Here is an 18168-nt window from a genome sequence, read left to right on the forward strand (position 1 = left end):
AAGGCAGAAGGATCATGAGCTCTGGGCTGGCTCGTCCCGTATAGTAAGACTTGCTCTGTGCACACCTGCAAGAGATGTTGCGAAGTAGATTCTGAGCAAAGGGATGCCTGCGTGAAGGTGTGGGGGTTCGTTATTATTTCTTTCTTTCTTTTTTTTTTTTTTAAAAAAGATTTATTTATTTATTATGCATACAATGTTCTGTCTGCATGTATGTCTGCAGGCCAGAAGAGGGCACCAGATCTCATTACAGATGATTGTGAGCCACCATGTGGTTGCTGGGAATTGAACTCAGGACCTCTGAGCCATCTCTCCAGCCCTCGTTATTATTTCTTGTGGTGCTGAGAATCAAACCCAAGGCCTTGCTAGACAAGGGCTCTACCACTGAGCCACACCCAGCCCCTCACTGGGGGATTCTAGGCAGATGCTCTACCACTGAGCCATACCCCAGCCCCTCACTGGGGGATTCTAGGCAGGTGCTCTGCCACTGAGCCACACCCCAGCCCCTCACTGGGGGATTCTAGGCAGGTGCTCTATGAATGAAAAAAAAAAAAGAAAGAAAGGAAGGAAGGAAGGAAGAAAGGAAGGAAGGAAGGAAGGAAGGAAGGAAGGAAGGAAGGAGAAAAAGGAAGGATATGACTTCTCCTAGGTAAAGTGGAGGTTTACTGTAGGTATGAGAGAGCATAGCCAGAGGCAGGGACGTCTGGAAGAGTCCAGAGTGGACATGACCCTGAGCTGGGCCTTGTGAGGAGGGGGGTTGAGAAGACAGGGGAGAGACAGGAGAGTAAAGGGCAGACAAAAGAGCCGGGTAACCAAAATGGCTGGATTATATAGGGAAGGGCAGCTGGGGGAAGGACAGCCCAGTCCCTGGGTTGGAGAAGTTTAGGGTAGGGGGAGGGGTATGCCAGCCATATACCCTGTAACAAGTAGGGACTGAGAGATGCTGGGAAACTTGGTGGCCAGGTCTGTTTGTTATGTTAAATAGGCACCTCAGTTTGTCCGGGGTTTGAGACCTAACACTCTACTACTGAATTATATCCCCACTTTTTTTTTTTTTTTTTTGAGTTTTTTGAGACAGTCTGTGTGTAGCACATAGCCGGGTTGACCATTGACTCCTCCTCCCGACTCCTCCCACAGAGTGCTGCCTGGCCTTGTCGGTGTACACCATCATGTCTGGTAGCTGTGCTTTTTTTTTTCAGTGCTGGGGATTAAATCTTACTTTTACTAAGCTCCATCCCCAGCCCCGGGCTGTTCCCTTTTTACATTTTTATGGAATTTCCCCCACGCCCTGCAAAGGTGTGGCGCCAACAGTCTCCAGCATGGTTACTCAATCCTCCAAGGGTCTGTTCTCATCAGACTTCCTTGGGGCCAGGCTGACAGATGCCCCGAGCAATCCCTGTATGCAGAGCTTGATTGGACAGTTCAGGTTACATCTGGCCTTGACCTGATGTGGAGGTGGGTGAGCACCCACCAAAGATGGCCACACAGATGCTCTCGATCATATGTCCTTCATGTAATGCAATGTTGCTCTCTTTCTGTCAGAAGGGGCCTGTATTTCCCACCCTTAGATCTAGAGGCGCTGTGGGGGATACTATAGCACTCCGCAGGCTAGGTCATAAAGAGATATAGTTCCCACCCAGCTTTTAGGCCTTAGTGCCATGCTGGGAGGAAGCCTAGGTGGCCTGGTAGAACCTAGGTGTAGAACACCAACAATCCCAGGACATACCCATGCGGCTGTCATCAGCCTGAGTGGGTTGGTTGTAGTAGGGCATCGGGTCAAAGCTGGGAGTTCTTTTGCCACTTGTCAGATACATAAACTGAAAATTATATATATATATATAATATATATATATACACATATATATATTATATATATATATATATAATACACACACACACACACACACACACACACAAATCTCAGGGCTGGACAGATGGCTTCAATGGTAAAAGTACTTGTGCAAGCTTGAGGACCTGGGTTTAGATCCCCCAGCATCCATACAAAAGCTGGATGGTTGATACACGAGTATTCCTGGTGACGAGCAGTCAGAGACTAGAAGATCCCTAGGGTTTACTGGCTAGCCAGTCTCCTGAACTGGGGTGCCCCAGGGCCAGTAAGAGACTCTGTCTCAAAAGATAGGGAGATGGCTTCGTAAGTAAGGGTGCTTGCTGCACAATCGTGAGGCCTGGACTTCAAATCGCCAGCATCCACATAAAAAGCCAGGCATGGCTGTGCAGGTCAGTAACCCCAGCCCTGGGGGTACACAGACTGTGAGATCTGGAGAGCCTGTTGACCAGCCAGCTTTGCCAAAGGTGGTGAGCTTCCAGTTCCGAGAGAGACCCCACCTCAAACCCATGTGGAAGAAGACGCTTGACATCCTGTTCTGGCCTCCATATGTGCACATGCAGGTGTATCCCACCACACACACACACACACACACACACACAACTCAACAGACAGATCCACATCATACAAAAGCTATTTATACACAGACACAGCACAGACTAGATCTTACTGCACCATCCCGACTGTCCCCACCACCCTCGATATCGTAACGCTGCACACGTGCCTACTCGCCACCACATGCCACACCACCCCCCCCACACAACAACCACACCACTGCACTCCACGAAGACACCACCCACCACACCGCCCTGCACTGCGGGCCCCCCCCCCCCCCCCCCCCCCCACGCACGCACACACACACACACACACACCTCCCTCAGCTGAACAGCTGGGTGTGGTGGTACACATCTTCGATCGCAACACTTAGAAGCCCAGCAGTCAGGAGGCAGGCTCTCAATGAGTTTGAGGCCAGCCAGAGCTGCATAGCGAGACCCTGTCTTAAAACAAAACAAAACCCAAAACAAACAACAAAAACAACAAAGCTCCCACAAGGCAGTAGCCGTTTCCCAGGAATGGCGGGTGAAAAGCTTGCCGTCACGGCCCCAACGCCAGCCTCTGCTGCTTTTTTGGTTCTTCAGAGCTGCCTGACAGAGGTCCTGCCACCTCAGGGACAGAGATGTCCTTTCATTTCAAGCAGAAAGGGCTGCTTGCTGAGTCATAAAAGCCACCATTGTTCACAGCTCAAAAAAGAAAAAAAAATTAATGAGTAACTCAGTGTGTGGCCCCTGGTCCCAGGCATGGAAAAGGTGGAGAAGAGGTGTTTCTATGACAAGGACAAAGTACAGTTTTCCTTCTGGAGTCCCCCACCCCCACTCTGTGTGTGTGTGTGTGTATGTGTGTTATATGTGCACATACATGTATATGTGTGTACCCCATGCACGTGTGGAAACCAGAAGAGGATGCCAGGTGTCCTGTTTTAGCACTGTCCACTTACCCCCTTGTGACAGGGTGTTTGCTGACCCTGGAGCTAAGCTGGCAGCCAGCTAGCCCAACTCCTTAGTGCTGGGCTTCTAGGCCTGTGCCACCCGGTCTGGCATTTCTTATTTTATTTTTTATTTTTTTGTAGGCTCTGGGGATTTGAACTCGGGTCCTCATGCTTGTACAGCAAGTGCTCTTGCCTGCTGAGCCGCCTCCCCAGGCCCCTTCTTTTTATTTACTTATTTATTTGCTTATCTATCTATCTATCTATCTATCTATCTATCTATCTATCTATCTATTTATTTGTTTATTTATTATGTATACAGAAGAGGGCGCCAGATCTCATTACAGATGGTAGTGAGCCACCATGTGGGTGCTGGGAATTGAACTCAGGACCTCTGGAAGAGCAGTCGGTGCTCTTAACCTCTGAGCCCTCTCTCCAGCCCCGCCCAGGCCCCTTCTTGAGAGGTAAGCTGAACTAGACTTGGAATGGGCTTTCTGGAGGTTTGGATAGGGAGGTGGTACCCCTCTGCAAGGCAGTCCATCGGTCTGGACAGCCGAAGCTAAATCCAGCCTCCCCCACAGGAATCCAGCATGGAATCCAGCAAGGAGACCAATGGACGGCTTTGGAGGGGGGCCCAGCCAAGTGGAAGAGGGTGGGCTCTGGGGTGGGCTCTGCTGGCCAAGCCCCGGGGAACTGCTTCTTCTACCCAACACTGGAAGTATTAGTGGGGTTGGGGTCTGTCAGAGGACTGTAGAGGGAGAGAGCTGCCCCGCCCCCGAGCCGCTATGAGCCCACGGATGCTCCTCCTGCTCACTGCCAGGGTCTGGATGGTTGTGTGACATTTGTGGCTGTGATGGAATGATGGACAGCATCCCACAATCACAGCCAGTGAGCTGTGAGCTTGGAGGCAAGGAGCAAGTGGTCTTCCCCATCCCCCAGCTGAAAAGCAGGGGTTCTGGGGACAGGCGTTACTGCCATAACAAGTCAGTAGACTGCATCCCATTACCACAGAACATTCCTTCCAAAGCCATGTGGCACAGTCCCACCCACACCCACCCCAGGACCTGATGGCCCCTTCTGAAACATCATCATGGCAGATGTGAGCAGCTGAGGTTGAAATTGTTCGGATGAGCCGAACATGGTGGCTCACACCTTTAATTCCAGCACTTGGGAGGCTGAGGCAGGTCAGTCTCTGAGTTTGAGGCCAGCCTGGTCTACAGAGCAAGATCCAGGACAGCCAGGGCTATGCAGAGAAACCCTGCCTCAAAACAAAACAAAACAGAAAGAAAGAAAAAAAAATTGTTGGGATGGCCTTACCCCAATGTGGCAGTGTCCTCATATAAGGAATTCTTGGACACAGACACACAGGGAGAATGCCACCAGAAGTGGAGGCCCAGAGGGAACATTGTTTCTAGCAATCCAGAATTACCTAAGATTGATAGAACACCCCAGAGGCGAGGCAGGGGAGGGACGACAGGGCCCTGGGTTCCCAGAGCAGGGAGCAGGGACAGCAGCCCACAATGGCGGCGCTAATGGCCCACACCCTAGGCTCAAACTTCTAGTCTCTTGAACCACAGAAGGTGCCTTTTCGGCGGTTTTGTTTTGTGAAACTGTGTCTTGCTGTGTAGCCTAGGTTTGCCTAAAACTCAGGCAATTCTCCTGCCTCAGCCTCTCCAGCTGGGACTACAGGTGTGAGGCACTACACCCCGCTTTAATTTCTGACTGTAAAACCCTTGTTTGTGGTGCTGGAGAGATGGCTCAGCGGTTATTAAGAGGAAGAGCACTGACTGCTCTTCCAGAGGACCAGGGTTCTACTCCCAGCAACCCCATGGCAGCTCACAGCTGTCTGTGACTCCAGTTTCAGGGGACCCAATGCACAGGGGACCCAACACCCGTGGCAAAACACCAATGCATATAAAATAAAAATAAACAATTAGAAAAAAAAACAACAACCACTTTTACGTGCACTGTGCTACAACACCGCCCACAGGAAACTAACCACTGGCTCCTTTACTGTGCTTCGTGCCTTGATCAGACCCTCTGAGCATATGGGAAACTCAGTCCCTGGCAGACAGCTGGGTGGATGAAGACCGCGGGGCACAAACTGGTGTCCTCGGGCAAGGGGCTGCACCTCTCTGACTTGTTTGCCCATCGGTACCATAAGATGGCTGAGCTTCTGCTGAGTAGAAGACTGGAAAGCGCCTGACTGCGACCACCACTGCGCCCTTTCAGAGCACAGCGCGGGGCGGGGCCTAGACGGGTGGGCGGGGCTGAGTGGGCGGGGCGGGCAGGCCCACCGCTCGACTAGCTCGGCGCTTCCTGGGCCTGCTCGGTGCTCGACCGTCCGCCCTGCGTTGCCGCTGCTCACCGCTGTTGCTCCGGCCGTCATGTCGACCGCAATGAACTTCGGGACCAAAAGCTTCCAGCCGCGGCCACCAGACAAAGGAAGCTTCCCGCTGGACCACTTCGGTGAGGCGAGGCAAGGCTCAGGCTGCCGGCGGCCCGGGATCGGGTGGCAGCGTCTGGGGTGCTGAGTCTGGGTGATAGGGTTTGGAATGCTGTTTTCTCGGTGACAGGTGACAGAGTCAGGGGTATTGGATGTGGGTGGCAAGGTCTGGGGTACTAGTTCTGGATAGCAGGGTCGGGGTGCTGGGATTGGGTGACAGGGTTATGGGTGTAGGATCTGGGTGACCGGGTTAGGGGTACTGGATCTGGGTTTAGGGTCTGGGGTGCTCAGTCTGGGTGGCAGTTTGGAGTGCTGTTTCTCTGTGATAGATGGCAGGGTCAGGGGTACTGGATCCGGGTGGCAGGGCTTGGGGTACTAGATCTGGGTGATAGGGTCAGAGGTGCTGGATTTAGGTGCACTGTCTGAGGAGTTAGATGTGGATGACAGGAAATGGGGTGCTGAGAGCCCAGGTGTGAGGTACTGGATCTGAGAGACAGCGTGTGGGGTGATAGACCTGGGTGGCAGGGTCAGGGGTGTTGGATTTGGTTACCAGGACCCGGGATGCTGGATCTGGTGGGTGGAGTCTGAGGTACTGGACCTGGCAGTGCAGAGCAATTAGAGCTCCAGGCACCTCTCAGAGCCCTGTGTGAGTGCAGGTAGGGAAACTGAGTCTCCACGATCCCTATTTCAGAGAGCCACCTGCCATGGCACAGTCCTTCCAAGTGAGAGCTCCTTTAGACTTGGGTCTAATGTGACCAGGACTGGGATGGGCTCCGGGAATAGAACTCAGTTAAGCTCCCCTGTGGCTAGCCCGGGAGCCACCATCCCTCCCCAGCTTGAGGCTCTGGTCTTCAGTGAACATTAGGCAAAGAAATATTTTCAAAAAGCTTTTTGATATCTAGTTTGGGGCTGGAACCCGGACTTGGCACATGCTGGGCAAGTGCTCCACCTCTGAACTGTGCCTCGAGCCCAGAGCATTTTCATCCACAGTTCTGACGTCTACAGTTAAAGTGCCTTTTGGAAAACTGAAACCTGTGAAGAAAAAAACAAAAACTCGCAGAAGGTTGTGGACTGTCTCATGAACTGGGGCCTAGCATGCCCAGGAACAGGAGGCCCTGAATTCGGTCTTCAGCACTACAAAAATAAAAATAAAAATAAAAATAAAATAAAAAAATAATAATGCCGGGCAGTGTTGGCATGCCTTTAATCCCAGCACTAGGGAGGCAGAGGCAGGCAGATCTCTGTGAGTTCGAGGCCAGCCTGGGCTACCAAGTGAGTCCCAGGAAAGGCGCAAAGCTACACAGAGAAACCCTGTCTCGAAAAACCAAATAATAATAATAATAATAATAATAATAATATAAAAAAAGGAAGAAAGAAAAGAAAACAAACAAACACCCCCACCCCCAACCTACCAGGAACAAAACCAACCCTGAGAAATGCTGCTGACATGTGGTGTTTACGGTGGCTTGTTAGTGTAGACTGAGCATTGAGTGAGTTTCTATGGAGACTCCAGCTCCAGGGACAGCTTTAGAGATGATTGCCGTTTTAAATAGTATTTATGTATTTAGTGTGTTTGAGGGTGTGCCATGGCACACATGGGGTCAAAGGACAACTTGTGGGAAGTGGGGGTGTGTGTGTCTCTCTGCCACATGGGTCTTGGAAATCAAACTCAGATTGACAGTCTGGGTAGCAAGTACCTTTGCCCACTGAGTGCTCTAATCTCCTTAGATTATTATTTTCTTCACCAACATTTCATTGGGAAGTTTCCCATTTTTAAAATTTATTTTAAAAAATTTTAACTTTATGTGTGTCTGAGTTTAACTTTATGTGTGTGCATCTGTGTGTATATGTGTGCATCTGAGTGCATTGTGTGCATTTTTTGCATGTATGTGTATGCATCTGAGTGTATGTGTGTATATCTGACTGTATGTGTGTGCATCTGAGTGCATGTGTGTATAACTGACTGTATGTGTGTGCATCTGAGTGCATGTGTATGCATCTGACTGTGTGTGTGTGTGCATCTGAATGCATGTGTGTGCATCTGACTGTGTGTGTGCATCTGAGTGCATGTGTGTGCATCTGACTGTGTGTGTGTGTGCATCTGAGTGCATGTGTATGCATCTGACTGTATGTGTGTGCATCTTAGTGTATGTGTATGCATCTGAGTGCATGTGTATGCATCTGACTGTATGTGTATGCATCTGAGTGCATGTGTATGCATCTGACTGTATGTGTGTGCATCTTAGTGTATGTGTGTACATCTTGAGTGTATGTGTGTGTGCATCTGAGTGTATGTGTGTACATCTGAGTGCATGTGTGTGCATCTGAGTGTATGTACCACATGTGTGCAAGTACCCTTGGAGACCAGAAGAGGGTGTTTGATCCCTTGGAGCTGGAGTTACAGGCATTTTTTAGCTGTTCAATGTGGGTGCTGGGAACCAAACTCAGTTCCTCTACAAGAGCAGCCGGTGTTGATAACCAGTGAGCCATCTCTTCAGCTTCCTTGTTTGTTTTTTATTTTTTTTTTTTGAAGTGATGGGTATTGACCCCAAGTGATTGTATGCCAAGCATGGACTCTACCCCAGAGCCACATCCAAAGCCCCAGGAAGGAGACAAATTTTGATGGAAACCATAGCACTGCCCTGCAGGCTGCTGTGTGAGCAGGTCAGGCCTTCTCTTCACAAACAGGACGCTGTCTTCCTTTTCTTTTTAGGTGAATGTAAAAGCTTTAAAGAAAAATTCATGAAGTGTCTCCGCGACAAGAATTTTGAAAATGCTTTGTGCAGAAATGAATCTAAAGAGTATTTGATGTGCAGGATGCAAAGGCGAGTACTCCTTCACAGTTCTGCCTGGAGTTCCCATCCCAGCTTCCTGCAGCTCCCACAGCCTCTTCTGCCAGATGCCTATCAAGATGCTCCTTGTAGGCTGGGCAGTGGTGGCGCACGCCTTTAATCCCAGCACTTGGGAGGCAGAGGCAGGTGGATCTCCGTGAGTTCGAGGCCAGCCTGGTCTACAGAGCGAGATCCAGGAAAGGCGCAAAGCTACATAGAGAAACCCTGTCTCGGAAAAACAAAAAAACAAAACAAAAATATGCTCCTTGTTCAGGCCTAGGGTTCTGCTTAGATTTTTCCTTTTTTTTTTTTTTTTCTTGGAGTGTGTGTGTGTGTGTGTGTGTGTGTGTGTGTGTGTGTGTTGTGAGCCACCGTATGGGTGCTGGGAGCTGAGCCCTGGTCCTCTGAAAGAGCCGCAGGCACTCTTTACTGCTGAGCTCTCTCTCCAGCTCCCACCGTATTTTTTGGGACAAGGTCTGTGGATGGCCTGGAGGTCACTGATTAGGCTCGACTGGCCACAGGCCAGCCAAGGAGTCCTCCCATTTCTGCCTGCCAGTGCTGGGATTGCAAACTCTCCAGCACCCCCAGCATTCTCTATGTGGGTTCTGCGGGGAAACTCAGGTCCGTTTTACCAACCCGGCTACCCTGGCCACATCAGAGTGTAACTTGGCAGGTGAGGTGGCACCGAGGCTGCCAGGCCTGCCCTGGGAACCTCTTTGTAAGTGACAGTCCTCTGCACAGCCCCATTCCTCAGAGCTTTGTGCCTGCCCTTCAGCTTTCAGAATCGCACATCCCAGCAGTGCTGGCTGAGCCGACAGGTTCCCATGCCCTTCACATTCTCAGCCCGTAAGAACACGCATTGTGCTGTCCCTTCCAGTGAAAGCTGTCTGGAATGTCATGGGGGACAATAGGAGACTTAAGCAGTGATGGATGATGGTGCCTGCCCTCCCCCAAGTTCACTTTTAAGCAGAACAAAAACCAGCGAGCTGTGGCGAGTAAGAGCCGTGAACGTGAAGTGAAGACGCGGGTAGCGTGTCATTACACAGGCTGGGGGCGGGGTGTCTGTCGTAGTTGCACGCACTGGAATTCAGGCGCCTCAGTCTCTCAAGATGGGAGACGCCAATGGGCCCCTGAAGCCTGCTTTCTTTCTTTGACAGATCCAGACAAGTCCCTGAGGTACAGTGTGGGGACAGCTAACTCTAAGGTCTTGTCCTGTTGTCACTGCTTCCAGAGGGCACATGGCTGGCACTGAGCCTCAGTGACTGCCTGTAGCCACAGAAGGTGGCCAAGAGTTTCCTCTTGGCTCTGCTGAGCTTTAGCAGAGGGACAACATGATGCCAGTCTGGGGATAACGATGTGAGCAGGTTCCTGCCTTCCCTAGGCTCAGTCCCTGTGTCTTGGTGTCTGCAAAAGGAGAGGTCCCCACAGACAAGCTGGGCAAATTCAGCAAGTAAGAGGACCTGTAACACAGGCCTGTCATCCCGGCAGCTCGGGAGACTGAGGCAAGAGGATGGAGAGTTTGGGGCTAGCCTGGGCTACAAAATGAGTTCAAGAACCATCTGGGCAGTTTTATTTATTTTTTAAATTTTTTAAAATTTAATTTAATTTTTTCTATTATCAGCTTGATAGAGTACAAATTCTTATCCTAATAGTGAAATGTTTCACTATAGTTTGCCCAGTGATTGAGTAAAACCAAAACTTATTCTAAACCACAGTCATTCTAGGGTCCCCCCTGCTATGTAGCCTCCCTGGTTCTGTGGGTTGCAGTCTGATTGTTTTATATCTTTGCTTTATATCTAGAATTCACTTATGAGTGAGTACATACTATGTCTGTCCTTCTGGGTTTGGGTTACCTCACTCAGGATGACATTTTCTAGTTCCATCCATTTACCTGCAAATTTCATGTTTTTCTCTTCTGAGTAGTACTCCATTGTGTATATGTACCACATTCTCTTAACCCATTCTTCAGTTGACAGGAATCTAGGTTGTTTCCAGGTTCTGGCTATTACAAATAATGCTGCTGTGAACACAGTTGAGCATGTATCTTTGTGGTATGATTGAGCATTCCTTAGGTATATGCCTAAGAGTGGTATGGCTGGGTCTTGATTAATTCTCAATTTTCTGAGAAACCACCATACTGATTTCCAGAGTGGTTGTACAAGTTTGCATTCCCACCAACGATGGAGGAGTGTTTCCCTTACTCCACATCCTCTCTAACATAAGCTTTCTTCAGTGTTTTTGATCTTAGCCATTCTGACAGGTGTAAGGTGGTATCTCAGAGTTATTTTGATTTGCATTTCCTTAAATGTCTTTCAGCCATTTGAGATTCTTCTGTTGAGAATTCTGTTTAGCTCTTTAGCCCATTTTTTAATTGGATTGTTCAGTATTTTGATGTCTAGTTTTTTGAGTTCTTTATATATTTTGGAGATCAGTCCTCTGTCAGATGTAGGGTTGGTGAAGGTCTTTTCCCATTCTGTAGGCTGTCTTTTTCTCTTATTGATCATGTCTTTTGCCCTACAAAAGCTTCTTAGTTTCAAGAGGTCCCATTTATTAACTGTTGTTCTCAGTGTCTGTGCTACTGGTATTATATTTAGGAAGTGGTCTCCTGTACCAATGCGTTCAAGACTACTTCCTACTTTCTCTTCTATCAAGTTCAGTGTAACCGGGTTTATGTTGAGGTCTTTGATCCACTTGGACTTGAGTTTCGTGGGCAATTTATTAATGGCCTATCTCAACATAATAAGAAAAACAGGACTGAGGATATAGTTCAGTGGTAGAGTACCTGCCTAGAATCCCCCAGTTAGGGGCTGGGGTGAGACTCAGTGGTGATGCATTTCAGAGTGTGTGAGTTCCTGGGTTCTACCCACAGTATTCCCCACCCCCTGCCAAAAAAGAACAAAAATGAGCGGACTTGTTTTGACTCTAGCACCTAGCACAGATCACAGTGGCTCCTGTGATTGCTCGGAGGGTGTGGCTGGTTTGCGGTCCCCTGGGAAGTGACTTAGTCTATGGGCAAGGCTTCTGGGCAGGACCAGCAGAGGGACTTCTTGCCTGTTTGTTAGTGAGTTAGTGCTGCCAGGCCTTCTGGTCCCCATGTGTCTGTGCCGCACTCAGCACCATGTGGAACAGGTGCCTCAGAGCTGGAAGGAAGGACCCGCCTGCTTCTGTGACTTACAGGGCCCTGAGCTAGGTGAGTGCAGGCAAGCAAAGATGTTTCTGGTTTTGTCTGGTATTGGGAAGATTTTGTTGTTTAGTTGGCGGGGTTTTTTGTTTTGGTTTTTTGGTTTTGTTGTTTAGTTGGTGGGTTTGGTTTTTTTTTTTTTTTTTTTTTTAATTGTCTAGGCAAGGTCTGGCCTGGAACTTCTGGCAGTCCTCCTGCCTCAGCCTCCTGAGTGGGAGGATGACAGGTGTATGACACCATGCCTGGCTGGTCCATTATTTTGTTAGGCTAGTTGGTAATGAAATCATCACACATATACTTGAAGTTGATGTAGCTCATACACACACAAATGCATAAATAAATGCAATTAAAAAATAATAATAATAATATAAAAATTTGCTGGGCAGTGATGGCGCAGGTCTTTAATCACATCACTAGGGAGGCAAATGCAGGCAGATCTCTGTGAGTTTAAGGCCAGCCTGGTCTACAGAGCAAGTTTCAGGACAGCCTGAGCTACACAGAGAAACCCTGTCTCGAAAAACAAAGATAAAATAAAATAAATAATAATTAAATTACAGCATCCCTCCTTAGGCCTCATGGGCATGGGTAACCTCAGGGGCTGGCCTTGCAGCCCCCCTGCCCCCACTCCAGAGAGGTAAAGATGACAAGAGGCTGTGAAAACCTGTCACACTGTGCTTGGAGTGAGTGCTGCCGGTACAGACAGTCGTGGCTGCGCCCTCGGGAAGGTGCCAGAGCTAGGGATCGCCTGAGTGCTCCTGCCTTAGATATCTGAAGGACTTCTTTCTAGGTGGGTTCCCTTCGGAGGCAGAGGTACCTTGAAAGATTCCTTTGGCTGTACGTGTGTGTGCGTGCGCGTGCGTGCATTTTGTGCATGTGAAAGTCAACCTTGGAGCCGGGGGTGGTGTCATATGCTTTTAATCCCTGCACACGGGAGGCAGAGTGAAGCAGCTCTCTGAATTCAGGCCAGCCTGGTCTACAGAGTGAGTTCCAGGACAGTCAGGACTGCTTCACAGAGAAACCCTGTCTCAAAAAAACAGAAAATAAATATAAAAAGGAAGTCAACCTTGGGTTTTGTCAGGACCGCCCATCCCACTTTGGAGACAGACCCGCTGGCCCGGAGCTCACTCACCAGCCCTATTCTTCCACCCCTGTCCTCCTCAACTATGGGGACACTTACCTCAGCTCTCCCAGGCTCTGCTCACACCCGTGGGGTCCTGTGGCACTGATGGCCCCGCCCACATCCTCAGCCCCTGCCCTTGTGAACTTGGGCTGACCTTGTGGCTGGAAGGGACCTTGGGGCTCACATAGCCTATTGGCTCCTCGCCCTGTGGGAGGGACACTGATCTCTAGGTCTGTTTTCTGTTTTAAAATGGGGGTGCTGGGAGGCTGGGCAGGCAAATGAACATAAGAGTGTGGTCCCATGACAGCATCTTTCTCCTCCAGGCAGCTGATGGCCCCGGAACCACTGGAAAAGCTGGGGTTTAGAGATGTGATGGATGAGAAGCCGGAGGCCAAGGACAAATGTTGAGAGGAGAGCTACAGAACCACGTCCCCAGCTGCCTGGGTTCACAGGGCCCGGGGACCTGAGACTCACCTCTGCTGCCCAGTGGAGGGCGTCCCCAAGCGGACTTTAGAGCATGGCCCAGCCCTGCAGCACACCCCAAAACGTCTCCTCAGCTGTGCTTGGTTTCCCTTCAGACAGTGGTTTTATTCTTCCGTTGTGTATGTCACAGGATTCTCTCAGGGGCCAACAGCGATGTGCTAAGATGCCCTGCCCTGTGTGGCCGTCACACCACAGAGCCCTGGACAGCTCTCCACTCTGAGTCTTCCGACCAGAACCTGTCGGTGAAACCGTGCGACCACAGAACGTCTGCTTTCGTGCTCACAGACGCACAGCGGCGTGCTTCCCTTTGTCTGTGTTCTTTTTGAACAAAACTGGAATACAAAGCAGGAAGTGAGAAACTCTTTGGCTTTTGACATATTTGACTTCTTGTTTTGTGTGTTTTGAGACATGGTCTCCTGTAGCCCAGGTTGGCCTCAAACTCCCTATGTAGCCAGGGATGACCTTGAACTTCTGATCCTTCTGCCTCCAGGCCTGCGGTGCTGGGATTACAGGTGTGCACCCTTACACCAGGCTCCTGTGGTGTGGGGGTAGAACCCGGGCTCCCTGCATGCTAGGCAAGCACTCGACTGCCGGAACTGTGTCCCCGGCACACTTTCCTGCTTTTTAAATGGCATTTATTTATTTAGGGGAGCACTGTCCCAGTGTGTGGGTCAGAGGACAACTTACAGGGGTCATCTCTCTCCTTGCACATGTGGTCCTAGGGATTGAACCCTGGTCACTGGGCTTGGTGGATCTCACCCACTCAACTTCATTTTTCTAGGGTAGCGGCAGATGTCTTTCTCCTAAAGGTTGTTTTCTGGATGTCCCGAGACGTTTCTAAAACTAGGTTTTCCTTTCAGTAACCCGCTTGTACGCCTCCACAGGGGGGTCTCAAGCACCCGGGGGTCTCAAGCCAGCACTGTAGATATGGAAACACGGAGTTCCTGTGCCATGCTGCAGAACAGTGACCCTGGAGCGTGAACAGTAAGCAGTACTGAGCTGCGGGTTGTTTAACATCGGGGGCCTTTGTGCTGACGCAGGTGACTGGGGGCTTTTGCTGTGTGCAGGAATCCAGAGATGGCAGCAAAATGCCAGTGCCAGGTGCCACCAGGCTCAAACACCCTCAGATCTGTGCCTCCCAGAGCTGTCGGAGAAGAGCTAGCCCAGACTGCTTGCCTGGCTCCTGTCTGACTGGTGAAAGATGGGAAGAGATGGGGTGGGGGTATGGGTGTGGTGGCCCACATCTCTAGCCCTCCAGAGTTAGAGGCAGGTGAATCTCTAAGTTCGAGGCCAGCCTGGTCTACATAGTGAATTCCAGGACAGCCAGGGACACATAGAGAGACCCTGTTGGTTTTAGGCAGCAACCCTGGTATTTCACAGGCTCTGCTGATGCTGCCCTCTGGCACAGGCTGCCCTTGCTCCAGTCGATGTGAGCGGCTGGGAGCCCCGTTTTCTGTTGCACAGGACTCTTTCTTTGTTAAACCCACAGTCAAGTACCCCCAAGGTCTGCTTGTTTCCACATTCTTAATAAGCCGGGCCACACAGCGCAGGCCCGCAGCAATGGCTCATGCAAAGCATTTCACATTGGACGCGTCATCACCTGTGAGCCTTGCTTTTATCTCCACACTGGTGTCGTCACAGCACTGCTCATGATTGCCAAGCTCACTCACTGGAGTACGAGATGCCCGGGTGAGCTGCAGGGCGGGAAAGCTGCAGAGATGTCGCCTGCAGTGAATACACGTGTACCTTAGCCCTGAGCAGCCCATAAGGGAATTCCAGCTAGCCAGGCGTAGTAGCACACGCCTTTAATCCCAGCACTTGGGAGGCAGAGGCAGGTGGATCTCTGTGAGTGTGAGGCCAGCCTGGTCTACAGAGTGAGTTCAGAGATAGCCAGGGCTTACACAGAGAAACCCTGTCTGGAAAAAGAAAAAAAGAATTCTGAGCTGATGGGGCCCAGCCCCTGACCATACACCTACTAAATGAGTAAAGTCTGCCACGTGTTTCAAAGGAAGGGGTGCAGAAGGCTACACAGCCATCCACTGTAAACAAACAAAAGGAATAAGAAATTAGAGTAAACAGAAGGGCACCAGCAAAGTGGGTGCCTGAGCACCAGCACGGGGAACCATGTCACACCTTGATGGTGACCCACACTCAAAAGAGCCTGGGTATGGAGGACCACACCAGTAAGCCAGCGGAGCTGGCAGGGTGGGAGATGCTGCTGATAGGCGTGGACGGGAGGGCAGGTGGCTCAGTTGGTAGTGCGCTGGCCTAGCATGCACGAAGGCCTGGGTTTCAACCCCAGCATCGCATAAACAGGCATGGTACACGACTGTAATTCCAACACTAGGAAAGCAAAGGCAGGAAGGTCAGAAATTCAAGGTCATCCTCGTAGTTCAGGGCTGGCATAGGTCATGTGAGACCCAGTCTCTAAGTGGAGGCTGTTGTGGATACATACACAATGTTTCCTGGGCCTGGGAGCCATGATGGATGGATGTCCTGGGTCTGCTGCGTCCTAATACTAGTGTCTCAGCCAAAGAACCGGGGTGCTGGTCATGGCCAAGGCAGGGAAAGGACAAGGTGAGCCCGAGTATCTATGCAGAAAGCAGAGAAATGTGAGAATCGGGAGCTTGTTGAAAGAACGCAGGAGGCACCCCAGTGGCTGCTGCCTCAGGCAAACCGAGCAGAAAAGCATGCAGTGGTCAGTTGAGCTCACAGTGCAAGCTGACAGATCACTGGGAAAGGTGGACCAGTTACATTAGCCCCTGCTTTTTAATTCTGACTAGCATAGAAAAAAAGTGGTCTAACATATTGTTGGTGGCTACAGACAAGAGACATCAGAGGTCACCAAAGTTAGCAGCAAACTGTGATGTATGAAGTCTAGAAATCTCAGCTCCAGAGAGGTGTCAATCACAAAGGGCAGTACAGCGACTTTAAAAGGGACATCGCCAGGCCGTGGTAGCACATGCCTTGAATCTCAGCATTGCACTCGGGATCTCTGGGGTGGAGGCCAGCCTGGTCTACAGAGCATGTTCTAGGGTAGCCAGGGCTACACAGAGAAACCCTGTCTGGGAAAACAAAGTAAATAATAAAAGGGACGTCATTGGCCACCTGGTCATCCTCAGGAACTAGACACATGGAAGACGTAGCATCTCTCTTGGACTGGCTCCCCTCCCCGAAACCCCAGAATCTGACCTCAAGGAAGCATCCACCAGATCCAAGCTGACCACTCCCTCGCCCATCCTGCCGAGGGGAAAGAAACTGAGCAACTCTCCAGGGCTGAGCAGAAGGGACATGGAGATGCTGGGTCAGTGGGTCTTGTCCAGAAGGGACCCTGGGAGAGGTCTGAAGGCTGGGGACTTAGCCGCCATGTGTCACCAGTGTTAATTCTGCTCTGAGGTCATACACAGTGTCTTTTCGACATTTGTGCGTGTGCCCAAGTACACACGGGTTCAAGTGAAAGTCAGGACGACAAAAGGTGTTGCTCCTTACATCCTCGTGTGTGTGTGTGTGTGTGTGTGTGTGTGTGTGTGTGTGTGTGTGTGTGTGTATTCATGTATGCAGAGGCCAGAGGAAGATATCAGGTCTCTTGCTCTATTAGTCTCCACCTTCCTCTCTTGAGACAGTCTTTCACTAAAAGACTAAATTGGTGGACAGCAAGTCCCAGTGATCCCCCTGTCTCCAGCCCCCACAGGTCTAGAGTTACGTGCAAACATGCCCAGGTTTTTGTTTGTTTTGTTGTAGTAAGGGTGCTGGGATCCAACTCAGGTCCTTACGCCTGCATGGCAAGCACCCTGATGATTGAGCCATCTCCTCGGCCTTTTTTGTTTTGTTTATTTGAGAGAGGCTCTCACTTTGTAGCCGAGGCTGGCCTTGAACTCTGCTTCAGTCTCCCACGTGCTGGAATTGCAGGTATGAATTGCCATACCTGCGGCATTCAGAGTTCTGTCCTTTTTCCCAAGCCTTTGGTGCATCTTGCTGGCAAATGACCAAATGAGCAGCCATGTACTTAACAGTCAAGGGCAGCCGAGATTAAACATGTCATGGTGGCTCCATCCGTGACGGCTCCCCTGTCCATCCATCTCCACCGAGATGTCGGGAACCCGCATAGCAACATCGAAGGCTTTGAGGGCTGGAACTGGAGGATACTTGCTTCCTTCCTGGAATTCTCATGATTATATTTTATAACAAGCGTGCATCATTTTTATAGAAACTATAAAATCCTTACTCAAAAGGAACTCACTGTGTTGAGTAGTATTTTTATATCCTCTGTAAATCACAGGCCGGTTGTAATTTCTCATCCCCTGTGAATACCATCCAAGCTGATCATTTCTCCTGGTGGTGTGTGTGTGTGGTGGTGGTGGTGGTGGTGGTGGTGGTAGTGGGTGGATACAGTATGAGCCGGCCAGTTCTCCACAAGGCTCCCTGAACATTGAGGGCTAGCCTGAAGTCACCTTAGAGCTGTTTATTGCCTGGAGGGGGCAGCTTTGTCTCCTGACATCATAGGTACTTTGGTGGTGGCGGGGAGGGGGGGCCCGGCATCACTGTCTGGTTTCTTCTCTATGCATGGGTATGTGCATGTCTTTATGCATGCATGTGTATGCAGAGGCCGGAGGTCAGCACGGGTGTGATGCCTCAGCAGCCATCCACCTTGGTTGTTTTCAGACAGGGCTCTTCCTGACCTGGAACTCACTAATAAGCTAGATGGCTGGCAAGCCCCGGGGTTCCACCTGCCCCGCCTCCCTGCACTAGGATTACAACTGTGTACCACCATACCTACTTTT

General features: G+C 50.3%; 1 protein-coding gene across 1 annotated transcript; it reads left to right on the forward strand.

Annotated features, from left to right (window-relative positions):
* The first annotated feature begins 5641 nt into the window (after positions 1-5641).
* On the forward strand, positions 5642-13763 carry LOC114682218 (cytochrome c oxidase assembly protein COX19). The gene is made up of 3 exons (XM_028856022.2): positions 5642-5795; positions 8486-8597; positions 13228-13763. Exons 1-3 carry the CDS (start codon positions 5714-5716, stop codon positions 13310-13312), a joined length of 279 nt encoding a protein of 92 aa, XP_028711855.1. The 5' UTR covers positions 5642-5713; the 3' UTR covers positions 13313-13763.
* Positions 13764-18168: the final 4405 nt, after the last annotated feature.

This window comes from Peromyscus leucopus, chromosome 23 (assembly GCF_004664715.2).
Source record: "Peromyscus leucopus breed LL Stock chromosome 23, UCI_PerLeu_2.1, whole genome shotgun sequence".
Classification (NCBI taxonomy): Eukaryota; Metazoa; Chordata; class Mammalia; order Rodentia; family Cricetidae; genus Peromyscus; species Peromyscus leucopus.

What these genes read in the sequence shown, in the direction of transcription:
- LOC114682218 (XM_028856022.2), top strand. Translation starts at nt 5,714, where the DNA reads ATGTCGACCGCAATGAACTTCGGGACCAAAAGCTTCCAGCCGCGGCCA. An exon ending in CTTCCCGCTGGACCACTTCG is followed by an intron (nt 5,796 to 8,485) that starts GTGAGGCGAGGC and finishes TTTTCTTTTTAG; the next exon opens with GTGAATGTAAAAGCTTTAAA. An exon ending in TTGATGTGCAGGATGCAAAG is followed by an intron (nt 8,598 to 13,227) that starts GCGAGTACTCCT and finishes TTTCTCCTCCAG; the next exon opens with GCAGCTGATGGCCCCGGAAC.